Here is a 14,367-nt window from a genome sequence, read left to right as displayed (position 1 = left end):
ACAGACTGGTTCCAAATAGGAAAAGGAGTACGTCAAGGCTGTATATTGTCACCCTGCTTATTTAACTTCTATGCAGAGTACATCATGAGAAACGCTGGACTGGAAGAAACACAAGCTGGAATCAAGACTGCAGGGAGAAATGTCAATAACCTCAGATATGCAGATGACACCACCCTTATGGCAGAAAGTGAAGAGGAGCTAAAAAGCCTGTTGATGAAAGTGAAAGAGGAGAGTGAAAAAGTTGGCGTAAAGCTCAACATTCAGAAAATGAAGATCATGGCATCTGGTCCCATCACTTCATGGGAAATAGATGGGGAAACAGTGGAAACAGTGTCAGAGTTTATTTTTTTGAGCTCCAAAATCACTGCAGATGGTGACTGCAGCCATGAAATTAAAAGACGCTTACTCCTTGAAAGAAAAGTTATGACCAACCTAGACAGTATATTCAAAAGCAGAGACATTACTTTGCCGACTAAGGTTCGTCTAGTCAAGGCTATGGTTTTTCCTGTGGTCATGTATGGATGTGAGAGTTGGACTGTGAAGAAGGCTGAGCGCCGAAGAATTGATGCTTTTGAACTGTGGTGTTGGAGAAGACTCTTGAGAGTCCCTTGGACTGCAAGGAGATCCAACCAGTCCATTCTGAAGGAGATCAGCCCTGGGATTTCTTTGGAAAGAGTGATGCTAAAGCTGAAACTCCAGTACTTTGGCCACCTCATGCGAAGAGTTGACTCATTGGAAAAGATTCTGATGCTGGGAGGGATTGGGGGCAGAAGGAGAAGGGGACGACAGAGGATGAGATGGCTGGATGGCATCACTGACTCGATGGATGTGAGTCTGAGTGAACTCCGGGAGATGGTGATGAACAGGGAGGCCTGGCGTGCTGCGATTCATGGGGTTGCAAAGAATCGGACACGACTGAGCGACTGAACTGAACTGAACTGTGGATGATGTTGAATTCAATACATATCCAAGTTATTCCAGGCAAGTCTGAATAAATGCAGCTGATGATAACATTTTTCTCAGGCCTCATCCTCTTTGACCAGCAAATTAAATGCTGTTGACTAAGCCCATCTTCTTGGAGCTCCCACCTTGGATTCTGAGATTTTCCTGGTCCCTCTTTAGTTTCCCTCCTCTGATATTTTTCCTGGCTGCATTTCACCTTGCTGCCCTCTCATCGGGAATGTACTTTAGCTGTGTGATTTCCCTGTTGCACACTCTCCCTTTGATAACACAGTGTGCTCTCCCACCTGTGCTGAGAATCCTTAAATCTTGTCTCTCACTGTCTCTTTGTACTGAACCCACCCTACCCAGACAACATCAGTGCATCTAGAATAGAACTCATGACATGAGTTACCCCTGCCTCTCTCCTCAGGCCCCCATGCCCAGTCTCTCACAGAGGATAACTAAATCTGTGTCCACAATGCCTTTTCCTTTTCACACATTTTCCTTTTCCTTTGCATTATCAGCAGTGACCCTTGGATGAAGCACTTGGTTCCCCTTGTTAGACCAGGGGAGCACTCCCTCAGGAAACATTTTTTTTTTTGAGGGTATTAAATCTTTTATTGGTTACACATGATAATGGGTGATACACAAGCTTCATTCCCATCTAAAACTTCATCTGGTACCATAATTCAATTTAGATATATTGCATAGGATGTGCCAACAATCATTAATAATAAAAAAAACTCCATGACTTTGCATGGGTGACCCTTTAAATGGTCACCCATTTAAACTCCAGGTCACAACACAGTAACTGTCAGTTCAACTATACCAAGGTTCTGAAGACAACAGCTTCTCCACCAAAGCAGGTTGTAAATAAATTTCAAATGGAACCTGGCATCACCCTGAAGGGATTCTAACTTCACACGGTAGTTTACCAAAATGGCTTCAGAGTAGACTAACTTTTACACAGCACATTAAAAAAAAAAGACATTTAATTCAGTATCATGATCAGTCTATTACATTTAGCAATCAACAGCATGGGTACAAAAACAAAATCTACATTAAAACCCTTTGTTGGAATGGTTTATACTTTCCACAGAACAGAAACTAAAATAACCTGTTATACAATTAGTCACAAGCACAGTCTTCGAGTTTTTTGCCCATACACATGAGTGTTGTCTAAAAGGTGTCTTCTTTGTAGCAGCTAGGCCCTGCCACCACTGTGCTTGGCTGAGTTCACAAATCTGTTGTAACCTGTAGCTGCCCTGTCACTTCTCTGGCTCTCCTCTCCTGCTAAGCTTTGTTTCCTGGCAGTAATTAAAACCTTCCGCCACTGCCATAGCTCCTGCCGCTGCTGGAGCCACCATAGCCACCTTGGTTTCATGGTTTGGCAAAATATTGACCTCCACCACCATAGGGGCCAGAACTTCTCCCTCCAAAGTTTCCTCCTTTCACGGGTCCAAAATTTGAAGATTGATTGTTGTAACTGCCAAAATCATTGTAGCTTCCTCCACCTCCAAAACTGCTTCCATCATTACCAAATCCATTATATCCATCCCCACTGCCACCATATCCACTGCCACCACGGCTGTCACCAAAGCCACCTCGACCGCTGACGTTTCCCCCAGGACCAAACTTGTCGCTCCCATCCAAACCACCTCCACGACCGCCACCGAAGTCTTCAGAACCACTTCGACCCCTCTGGCTGGCTGAAGCAGTAGCCATCGCTTGCTCAGACAGGGCCTTTCTCACTTCACAGCTGTGGCCGTTCGCAGTGCGGTGTTTCTGAGCGACAGTCTTGCCTACGGAGTCACGGTCATCAAAGAGCACGACAGCACAGCCTCTCTTTTTGCCGCTGCCTCGGTCAGCCGTGATTTCAGTCACTTCAGTTTCCCATACTGCTCAAAATAATCTCTCAGGTGATGCTCTTTCAGTCACTTCAGTTTCCCATACTGCTCAAATAATCTCTCAGGTGATGCTCTTCAGCGTCTTCTTTAATGCCACCAACAAAAACCTCTTTCACAGGGCACAGGTGCCACCAAGTAGGCACCAGGTCTTTGAAAATGCTCTCTCGAGGCGGCCCTCTTGGGTTCCACAGCTCTTCCGTCCGCCTTGTGCGGCCTTCCTTTCGCCTCCTCCGAGGAGTGTGTGAGAAACCCGAAGCCTCCGGGGCGCTTGGCGTTTGGGTCGCTCATTACCACACAGTCTGTGAGCCCTCCCCATTGCTCAAAATGGCTGCTCAGACCCTCATCAGTTGTTTCAAAGCTCAGTCCTCTGATGAAGAGCTCCCGCAGCTGTTCAGGCTCTTTGGGAGACTCTGACTCAGACATGAAAGCAGTGGAGGCGGGATGGGGGAACTTCAGCGATGCTTTCTCGGCGCCGTACATAGGCAGAAAGGAGTAACCTAAGGAACATATCTCAGGAAACATTTTTTAAGCACATATTCCCAATGAACATGTATTTATTTACATTGTATTTATGTATGTTCTACTCTGGTAATATATTTATGTACATTATTTTAAAAAGAGAAAAACAGATAAAAATGAGAGTGAAGAATTTCAAATAAATATTTTAATGATTTTAATTTTATGTATTAAATAGATATGAAATGCCTTTTTTGCTCTTGCTAAATGCATTGTGAATAATATCTTTTAGTTAGAACAGTGTCGGAGAAGGCAATGGCACCCTACTCCAGTACTCTTGCCTGGAAAATCCCATGGATGGAGGAGCCTGGTAGGCTGCAGTCCATGGGGTCGCTGAGTCAGACACGACTGAGCGACTTCACTTTCACGTTTAACTTTTATGCATTGGAGAAGGAAATGGCAACCCACTCCAGTGTTCTTGCCTGGAGAATCCCAGGGGCAGGGGAGCCTGGTGGGCTGCCGTCTATGGGGTCGCACAGAGTCGGACACGACTGAAGTGACTTAGCAGCAGTAGCAGCAAGAACAGTGGTTGACTGTTTCTAGTTATTTCTTGAAATGTTGATGACACTGTGTAATACAGCTAGTTAAAGATTCCATGTTTCGCTTACTTTGGTACTTGTTTTTAATGTCTTACCTAGTATGAAATGGGATTGCTCAAAGTGTGTAGATCCCAAACGAAGTGTTGGTTGACTATGCTTACTAAATCATGATGATTATCTTTTACTTTTGTCTTTTTATTATAGTTGAAGTTTTCTTCTCCTACTTAGTTTTCGTTTATACTTTCGTTGGTTTTTCCATGGTTGACATAACCCAGAGGATATATTAAGGGTGTGTGTGATGAGTAAAGTATTGTGAGCTTACATTTCTTTATGATCTTTCCCAGGAATATAATATTACATTAAAAAAATAAGTGATTTGGAAAAATGTCCAAGATATATCTTTAAGAGAATAGAAAAGAAGGATAAAAAGCTAGAAAACCCACTTAAAAAATAAATTGTCTATATATAATCACCAAAAAGTAATAGAGGAAAATAGACCAATATTTTAATAGTGATACCTCTGGGAAATGTGATAATGAATGATTTTTGCTCTTTTATTCATGCTTTTCTCTCTTTTCGAAAGCTTCAATTAACATTTACTAATTTAAGATCTCAAAAATAGCATGTATTAATTTTAGATTAATTAAAATTAATCAGATGCTTTTAAAAAGATAAAAGTTACAGATAACATTTGAATTTCACCCCCTAGTTTAGCTGTGCTCTTTAACTGTTTACATGGAGAGCTATGATATAGTATAATCACTGATGTTCATAAATAATAAACCTGAAATAATCAGCCAGCATTAAATAATGTTCAACATGCTGTATTTATGACAAACACAAATAACACATGTTAGATGGATTTAGTTTTTAGCAGTTAAAAAAATTTGCACGTAAAAGGCTAACCTTGAATTATTTTTTAAAATTGCTATATGATGCCAACTGTATAAAAATGATATGAATTGCTCATTGGAGATTGTCAAGGGTGTTAATTCAAGGGAAATATCAATGATATCTCTTATTGAGAAAATCCAAGGGTGTTCTATAACCTAGAGGATGTATTTTGTGTCCAGTATACTGTCAGTAATTCTGAGATAATATAGACATTGTAGAAGTGACTTTCAGACCATGCCATGAAAACTTTTAGAGCCCCTGAAAAGTGGGCAGAGGAGTCTTCCCTTTCTCACCCAGGAAACACTTCAACCAGAGCAGTGTGGCTTTGATCAGATTCATAGGCAAGGGATTCCATATAAACTGTGGCTTGAAAAAGGCATTCTACTGCTAAATTAGAACTCTAAAAATTCTTGGACTTATGCCCACCACACTGGGGAGGAAGTAGGGTGGATATGTGTGACAAAGGACAGAGAATATAAACTAATTATATTTTAGAAGATCTTTCAATGTAAATATGTGCTTCTTCTATCCAAATGTCGCAAAAAGAAAAAATATCAGCCCAGAGCAAAGCAGTGAAGGCAGGAGAAATGAACACATACCAGAATCTGGAGAATGCATTGAGCAATATTCTCAAGCCAATAGATGACTTCTGCACCAAGTTCTTTGTGGGAACAGAGGTGAGTTGCAATTACCTGCTTCTAAAATTAGCATTTAAGTTACATTTAAATATATGATTATGACCTCTATAGTATGTTTGTCTTATGAGGGCTTATAATACTTTTTTTAGTCTTCTATCTTTTGGCTTACAATATTTATCCTATTTTCATAATTTTATATGCTTGCTGAAATTTAAAAATTTTAACCTCAATGTCTCATAGATTCATATTTGAATAGTCGATCAAGTTCTCAAGTTCTTAGATGTCTTTAAATTCATAAATGTGAACAGTCTATAAAATTAGATATGACTTTTTACTAATAAAAGTCTATTAAATGAGGTATGACTCTTTACTAATAAAAGACTATAAAAGTAGGTATGACTCTTTTTACTAATAAATTATCAACTTACAAATATTTATCAAACACATGCCATATGGAAAAACCATGCTAAGTGTTTCAGATTTACTAAGAAAATATATTGTTTTGTTAGGCCAGTTACAATCTAGTAGGAGAGTGAAAAAGTCACTCAATTCAAAAGTTAAATAGCAATTGGATACAGTAATAATGACAAAATATGCATAAACATAAAATTTACCATCTTAACCATTTTTGTGTATACCATTCAGTGGTACTAAGTACATTCATATCGTTGAGTAACTCACCACCATCCATCTTGAGAACTATTTCATTATTCCAAATTAAAGTTTTGTCCCAGATGAAGCAGTAATTCTGCATTCCCTACTGACTCCAGCTCCTGGCAACCACAATTCTACTTACTTTCTCAAAGAATTTGACTATTTTAGTAGTCAAATGTAAGTGGAATCATATAATATTTGTCTCTGTGCACAGTGAAGTTTTATAAGCCAGGGATGACAGCTTTAGAAAGAAAATCTTTAAGATGAACTATGGACAGAGGTTCCTGACATTGTACAGGACACGGATCAAGACCATCCCCAAGAAAAAGAAATGCAAAAAAGTAAAATGGCTGTCTGAGGAGGCCTTACAAACAGCTGTGAAAAGAGAAGCAAAAAGGAAAGATATACCCATTTGAATGCAGAGTTCTAAAGAATAGCAAGGAGAGATAAGAAAGCCTTCCTTGGTGATCAATGCAAAGAAATAGAGGAAAACAATAGAATAGGGAAGACTAGAGATCTCTTCAAGAAAATTAGAGATACCGAGGAAACATTTCATGCAAAGATGGGCTCAATAAAGGACAGAAATGGTATGGACCTAATAGAAGCAGAAAATATTAAGAAGAGGTAGCAAGAATACACAGAAAAACTATACAAAAAAAGAGCTTCATGACCCAGATAATCACAACAGTGTGATCACTCACATAGAGCCAAACATCCTGGAATGTGAAGTCAAGTGGGCCTTAGGAAACATCACTACGAACAAAGCTAGTGGAGGTGATGGAATTCCAGTTGAGCTATTTCAAATCCTGAAAGATGATGCTGTGAAAGTGCTGCACTCAATATGCCAGCAAATTTGGAAAACTCAGCAGGAGCCACAGGACTGGAAAAGGTCAGTTTTCATTCCAAGCCCAAAGAAAGGCAGTGCCAAAGAATACTCAAACTACCGCACAATTGCACTCATCTCACACGCTAGTAAAGGAATGCTCAAAATTCCCCAAGCTAGGCTTCAACAATATGTGAACCGTGAACTTCCAAATGTTCAAGCTGGTTTTAGAAAAGGCAGAGGAACCAGAGATCAAATTGCCAACATGCACTGGATCATGGAAAAATCACGAGAGTTCCAGAAAAACATCTATTTCTGCTTTATTGACTATGCCAAAGCCTTTGACTGTGTGGATCACAATAAACTGTGGAAAATTCTGAAAGAGATGGGAATACCAGACCATCTAACCTGCCTCTTGAGAAATCTATATGCAGATCAGGAAGCAACAGTTAGAACTGGACATGGAACAACAGACTGATTCCAAATAGGAAAAGGAGTACGTCAAGGCTGTATATTGTCACCCTGCTTATTTAACTTCTATGCAGAGTACATCATGAAAAATGCTGGGCTGGAGGAAGCACGAGGTGGAATCAGGATTGCTGGGAGAAATATCAGTAACCTCAGATATGCAGATGACACCACCCTTATGGCAGAAAGTGAAGAACTAAAGAGCCTCTTGATGAAAGTGAAAGAGGAGAGTGTAAAAGTTGGCGTAAAGCTCAACATTCAGAAAATGAAGATCATGGCATCTGGTCCCATCACTTCATGGCAAATAGAAGGGGAAACAGTGTCAGACTTTATTTTTTGGGGCTCCAAAATCACTGCAGATGGTGATTGCAGCCATGAAATTAAATTACTCCTTGGAAGGAAAGTTATGACCAACCTAGACAGCATATTAAAAAGCAGAGACATTACTTTGCCAACAAAGGTCCCTCTAGTCAAGGCTATGGTTTTTCCAGTAGTCATGTATGGATGTGAGAGTTGGACTATAAAGAGAGCTGAGCACAGAAGAATTGATGCTTTTGAACTGTGGTGTTGGAGAAGACTCTTGAGAGCCCCTTGGACTGCAAGGAGATCCAACCAGTCCATTATAAAGGAGATCAGTCCTGGGTGTTCATTGGAAGGACTGATGTTGAAGCTGAAACTCTAATAATTTGGCCACCTGATGCAAAGAGCTGACTCATTTGAAAAGACCCTGATGCTGGGAAAGATTGAAGGCAGGAGGAGAAGGGGATGACAGACGATGAGACAGTTGAATGGCATCACCGACTCAATGGACATGAGTTTGGGTAAACTCTGGGAGTTGGTGATAGACAGGGAGGCCTGGTGTGCTGCGGTTCATAGGGTCGCAAAGAGTTGGACACAACTGAGCGACTGAACTGAACAAACTGAAAGCATAACACCTTTGGCTTTAACTCCTTTTCAGTGACTTCTTCATGATACACGAAAAATCCAAACTCCTTACACCAAGGCCTGTAAGTTTCTGCATAAGTTGCCTCCTTTCTCTCTCTCTACCTCATCTGTACCAATCTCCTCACTATGTCTGCTCTGATTTTTTTCTCTCTCATTTTTTGTACCAAACTCTTTCCTGCCTTTCAGGTCCCTGCACTCCTTGGAATGAATGACATTCATCATTCAGCAGTTATTTATTGATCATTTAATATAAGCTGGGTACTGTTCTTCACCCAGGGAATATAGCAGTGAACAGAACAGCTAGAATTCCCTGCCTTCTAAGGGCTGACATTCCAGTGGGACACTCTTCTACCAGCCCTTGATATGGCTGACTGATCCTTCTACTTTGGACAGAGAATTTAAGGGAGTGTAAGGGGGGCAGAGGGCTGAATCAGGAGGGAGTGGAGCCCTGGAAGCAGAGGCCAGGTTGACAGTGATCTCAGGTGGGCCCACCCAGGGGTGAAGAGAGCCTGAGCAGTGGGGATGAGAATGTCACATATGTGTAGGGGGAGTGGAAGTGTCAGAACTAAGTAACCAGATGGAGAGGGATGTGAAGGTTTCCAGCCAGGTATCTGGCAATATAGTGGATGTGTGTGCATGTGTGCTAAGTCACTTCAGTCACGTCCAACTCCTTGTGATCCTATGGACTGTAGCCCACCAGGTTCCTCTGTCCATGGGATTCTCCAGGCAAGAATACTGGAGTGGGTTGCCATGCCCTCCTCCAGAGGATGCCCACCGCCCCCGCCTGCCAGGGATCCAACTAATGTCTGCCCATATCTCCTGATTTGCAGGTGGATTCTTCACCTAGGAAGCCCAATATAATGGGCTCTCAATAAATATTTATTAACTGGGTACAAATTATTCCTTTGACTCAGTTCAATGTCAAAGTTCCTCATTTCAGCTATGAGAGCCAGGAGATACTAACTCTCTTAGAGGATTTTGGTAAAGGCTGAGGTCACATACGTAAAGCTCCTGACAATTCCAGCAAGCACTGTCAGTTCAGTTCAGTTGCTCAGTTGTGTCCGACTCTTTGTGACCCCATGGACTACAGGACGCCAGGCCTCCCTGTCCATCACCAACTCCCGGAGTTTACTCAAACTCATGTCCTTTGAGTCGGTGATGCCATCCCACCATCTCATCCTCTGTCGTCCCCTTCTCCTCCCACATTCAATCTTTCCCAGCATCAGGGTCTTTTCTAATGAGTCAGTTCTTCACATCAGGTGGCCAAAGTATTGGAGTTTCAGCTTCAGCATCAGTCCTTCCAATGAATATTCAGGATTGATTTCCTTTAGGATGGACTGGTTGGATCTCCTTGCTGTCCAAGGGACTCTCCAGAGTCTTCTCCAACACCACAGTTTATGGTGTTGGAGTAAATCATAGCCGCAAGGTGACGTGTACAGTAGACATATCCCAGGTGCCTGTTCCCTTAGACTGTGTACACAGAGGGGAGGGAAGACTTGTCCTCAGACTCTGAATTTTCAGCACCAAACACAGTCTTTGTCTGTCAAGTGAGTTGACGTGGATGAGTGAAAGAGTGGCCTCGGTTGCTTGAGATTGTCCTACACTTCGTATAAGTCAAATGGTTTTCCATCTCCCCTCCGTCCCCTGTAATCCCAATCCATCCCCTTCTCTGAGTCCTCTTAACTCATTTTTTGATACACCCTTCTCTGTGTTTTCCTCTTATTATCTGGTGAAAAAAAAATGAGATTAGGAGATTATGTCTGGGTTTTGCATCTATAGGATAGTGGCATGAGACTCAATTTTTTCTCTAAACCTCTCTCCATCTCTGTCATTCACTGGTTCTCTCTGTCTTTCTCCTCTGAGTGGTAATTTCTGCCTTTTATTTACAGGTTCCTTTGTCTTCTCCTCTCCTTAAAATGGCCATAAATAGAACTGAAATATATAGTACTTGTCATGTGGTTTGGCTGGAACTCTGTTTCCTGTTCTCAGCATTCAAAGATGATGAGTACTATATGATGAATACGTATTTCCTCCTTCGCTCTTATTGCACGATTATTTTGTACCATGCTGAGAACAAATCACTGAATAAACCAGACGAGATCCCTCCCCTTCTGGAGCTTTCCGTCCATTGGGACAATTGTCTGTTAACAACAGACTCTGGAAACCCAGCAGTTGGTCTTTGTGTAGCTGGATTATTTTCATAATTGCCTGTGTTCTCCCAATCACTGTGTGCAGATAAAAACTCAACAAATTCATTTGCTTGTTTAATATAAAATCAAGTAATCATTTTTGAACCTTCCCCTGTCACCGTCACTGCACCCAACTGTCATTTGATTAAATCAACCTGTTGCTTTGTGTTTGGGTTGCAGTCAGTCTTAGCATATGAATGTGAGGTTTTCTGTCTCTTTAAGTTGTCAGTGTACTCATCAGGAACCTGTCATGTTTTTAGGAAGGTGAAGTGATATACACAGATTGGAAAATGGAAAGAGACCCTGAAACTGGCCGATTTATGGGTAAGGTTTTTTTTCCTTCTTTATTGTTTCTATATGTTTCCTATTATTTTTCAATAATTCAATTCATTTATTTTTAGTTGAAAGATAATTGGTCAACAATATTGTGTTGGTTTCTGCCAAACATCAACATGAATCAGCCATAGGCATGTCCCTTCCCTCTTGAACCTCCCTCCCACCTCCCTCCCCACACCTCCCGTCTAGGTTGTTAAAGAGTCACACAGCAAATTCTCATTGGCTACGTATTTTACATATGGTAATGTACATGTTTCCATGTTATTCTCTCCAAACATTCCACCCTCTTCTTCCTCCCCCTCACCATGTCTGTTCTCTATGTCTGTCTCCATTGCTGCCCTGCAAATAGGTTGATCAATACTGTCTTTCTAGATTCCATATATATGTGTTAATATACAATATTTGTTTCTGACAACTTCACTGTTTATAATATGTTCTAGGTTCATCCTGTGAGTAAGTTTTTATGATTGCTCCATTATTAATAAGCTGTTTCTTTTTTCCAAAGCACTGAGGAGCCCTGGCCTGCCTTATGGGAGGGAAGGCATGTGAGGTTCTGACCCTACACTTGCTGTTAAAGTGAGGGCTTCAGATAAGCTGCACCATTGTCACCTAGGAGCTTGTTAGAAAAACAGGATGCTGCCCCAGGCCTACTGAATCTAAATACAGATTTTAATAAAATTCTCCAGGTGATTTGTTTTCACACCAAAATTTGAGGAGCACTAATCTGTTGGTGCTTATGGAGACGCTTGGACAATTCAATTTTAAAATAACAATGCTGTTTCAATATTTCAACAACCCAGTAGCTCAGCAGTGTGGAAAACCTGAGTCAAGGTGAAATTATAAGCTAAATTCACCATGATCTTGAAGACCTCAGCACTGTAAGGGAGAAGTAACTCTAGGGGCTGGGACTGGTTGGTGTCCATGTGTTCCCCTGGTCCTAGGCCCGGACGCTGGGTAGCTGAACAGAAGTATGAGGGTCACACCCAGATATGAACAAGAATCAGAGTCAATGATTCAGGCTTCCTTGCTGGCTCAAAAATCCGCCTGCCAAATGCAGGAAACGCAAGAGACTGGTTCAATCCCTGGGTTGGGAAGATCCCCTGGAGAAGGAAATGACAACCCACTCCAGTATTCTTGCCTGGAAATCCCATGGACCGAGGAGCATGGCAGACTACAGTCCATGGGGTCGCAAGGGTTGCACATGGCTTAGCGGCTAAACCACCACCACCAATAAGCCAACTTCCCCGTCAAAGCTCAGAGCCTTGGGGGCACACTACAATTACAACCACTTGCTTTAATGCTTTGGATTTTATCATGGCATGAACATATATTTGACCTACTTTTCAGAGTGTGGAATAACCATGAGATAAGGAAGAGGCAGCTCCCGGAACCACTTGAACCCTGTGGAGCAGTGAGAACAAGCAATGAGGCTTGGTTTGCAGAAGGTGATCTAGTCAGTCCTGTGGGTGGTTGGAGCAGATGGACCTATGTGCGAGTGATTGAGGTTCAGAGGTCAGAGCCACCGCCTGCAGGGGACAGCTGTTGGGGCTCAGATCTCCGCCTTAAACTTAATCTTCACTTCTGAGTCTGGTTCTGCAGACCAGTGTCTGCCTTAGACCTGTGAAATCATCTTCATCAGCATTGCCTCCAGGGTGGTCATTCCTACTTTTCTTACACAAGTCTCCTCCCTAGAGACCTAAGTATGTGTTATCAATAAGAGTGGGGCATTGAGAGAGGATTGGATCTGACTTAAAAAAGAGTCAAGTGCATGTAGGACCGAGACTGATTTCCCATTTTCCAGTCATTTTCAATTCCATGATTAAAGTTGAATTCAACATTATATACTGAGTATAATATAACATAGTGAATTACCTTCACTGCTTTTAGGCTGATTCATGTTTCTATTTATTTAATAATTCATGAATGTTAGTAGTGCATGTGCTGCTGGCCAGGCACATTAGTACATGATAACAGTCTCCTCCACACCCCTGGGCTGCAAGCTGAGGCAATGACTCAGTTTGTGACACCATGACTTGGTTGTGCACAGATGGACATGGGTTCCTCCTGGTCTCAGATTTTCTTGGAGGCTTATCCTAAACTGCTTTTAAGGTAACCCATGGCTGTGGTTTTTCCAGTGGTCATGTATGGATGTGAGAGTTGGACTGTGAATAAAGCTGAGCACCAGAGAATTGATGCTTTTGAACTGTGGTGTTGGAGAAGACTCTTGAGAGTCCCTTGGACTGCAAGGAGATCCAACCAGTCCATTCTAAAGGAGATCAGTCCTGGGTGTTCTTTGGAAGAAATGATGCTAAAGCTGAAACTCCAGTACTTTGGCCACCTCATGAGAAGAGTTGACTCATTGGAAAAGACTCTGATGCTGGGAGGGATTGGGGGCAGGAGAAGGGGACGACAGAGGATGAGATAGCTGGATGGCATCACGGACTCGACGTGAGTCTGAGTGAACTCCAGGAGTTGGTGATGGACAGGGAGGCCTGACGTGCTGCAATTCATGGGGTCGCAAAGAGTCGGACATGACTGAGTGACTGAACTGAACTGATGGCAAACAGATTGAGCTATTTATTTTAAATGAATTGTATTCCATCTACAGAGCCAGTGACAATAAACTTAAAAACCAAAAGCTTAATGTTTATACCTCTTTGATGTTTGTTCTTACTTTCATTCATTCATCAAATCATTACTGAGTATCTACTATGTGCCAGGCACTAGGGATACAAAGATAAACAAGATAATTTCTCCCCCAAAGGAGATCGCTGATTTATTGGAAGTCAGCCACATAAACAAATGATGACATTACACTGTCATTGGTGCTGTGGCTGGCAGCAAACACAAAGTGACATGGAATCCCACAAAGGGACCAACTCTCTTGGGTGGTTAAGAAAAGGCCCCACAGGGAGTTTGTGGGAGAACAGATAGGTGTGTACGTATGGCTGGACCCCTTTGCTGTTCACTAAAACTGTTGCAACCTTGCTAATCGGCTACGCATGCTCCGTCGCTTCAGTCGTGTCCGACTCTTGTGACCCCTTGGACCACAGCCCGCCAGGCTCCTCTGACCATGGAATTTTCCTGCCAAGAATACTAGAGTAGATTGCCGTTTCCTCCTACAGGGGAGCTTCCCAAGCTCCCAGGGATGAAACCCACATCACCTGCATCTCCTGTATTGCAGGCAGATTCTTTACCGCTGAGCCACTGGGGAAGCCCTAATTGGCTATACCAGAATACAAAATAAAAAGTTTGAAAAAAAAGAAAAGGCCCACCATAGAGAGATACAGTTGAGCTGAGTCTTAAAGGGTACATTTCAAATTTTCAGATGGAGAAAGACATTCCAAGTAGAAAGAAGAACAAACGCAAAAACACAGCTCAAAAGAGCAGTGGACAAGTAGGAAACAGGGAGACCTCCTGGCCAAAGCATAGCAGTAGAGATGACTACAGCAGCAGGAAAGGCCCCAGGAAGGATAATTGGGTCTAGATGGCAAAGAGCCGTGAGTGCCTCCCTAA

At 42.1% G+C, this 14,367-nt stretch overlaps 1 protein-coding gene and 1 pseudogene across 1 annotated transcript in view; one reads left to right on the top strand and one right to left on the bottom strand.

The window, feature by feature from the left end:
- Nucleotides 1–14,367, top strand: part of DNAI3 (dynein axonemal intermediate chain 3) — a 76,693-nt gene that overhangs the window by 47,719 nt on the left and 14,607 nt on the right. Inside the window, exons 16-17 of the mRNA XM_052637313.1 lie at nt 5,345–5,475; nt 10,776–10,839. Coding sequence (XP_052493273.1) covers nt 5,345–5,475; nt 10,776–10,839 — 195 coding nt within the window. The remainder of the gene's footprint in view (nt 1–5,344; nt 5,476–10,775; nt 10,840–14,367) is intronic.
- LOC128044900 (heterogeneous nuclear ribonucleoprotein A1-like) lies at nt 2,260–3,348 on the bottom strand (annotated as a pseudogene).

Source organism: Budorcas taxicolor, chromosome 3 (assembly GCF_023091745.1).
Source record: "Budorcas taxicolor isolate Tak-1 chromosome 3, Takin1.1, whole genome shotgun sequence".
Taxonomy (NCBI): Eukaryota; Metazoa; Chordata; class Mammalia; order Artiodactyla; family Bovidae; genus Budorcas; species Budorcas taxicolor.
This window is presented reverse-complemented; position numbering and strand designations above follow the sequence as displayed.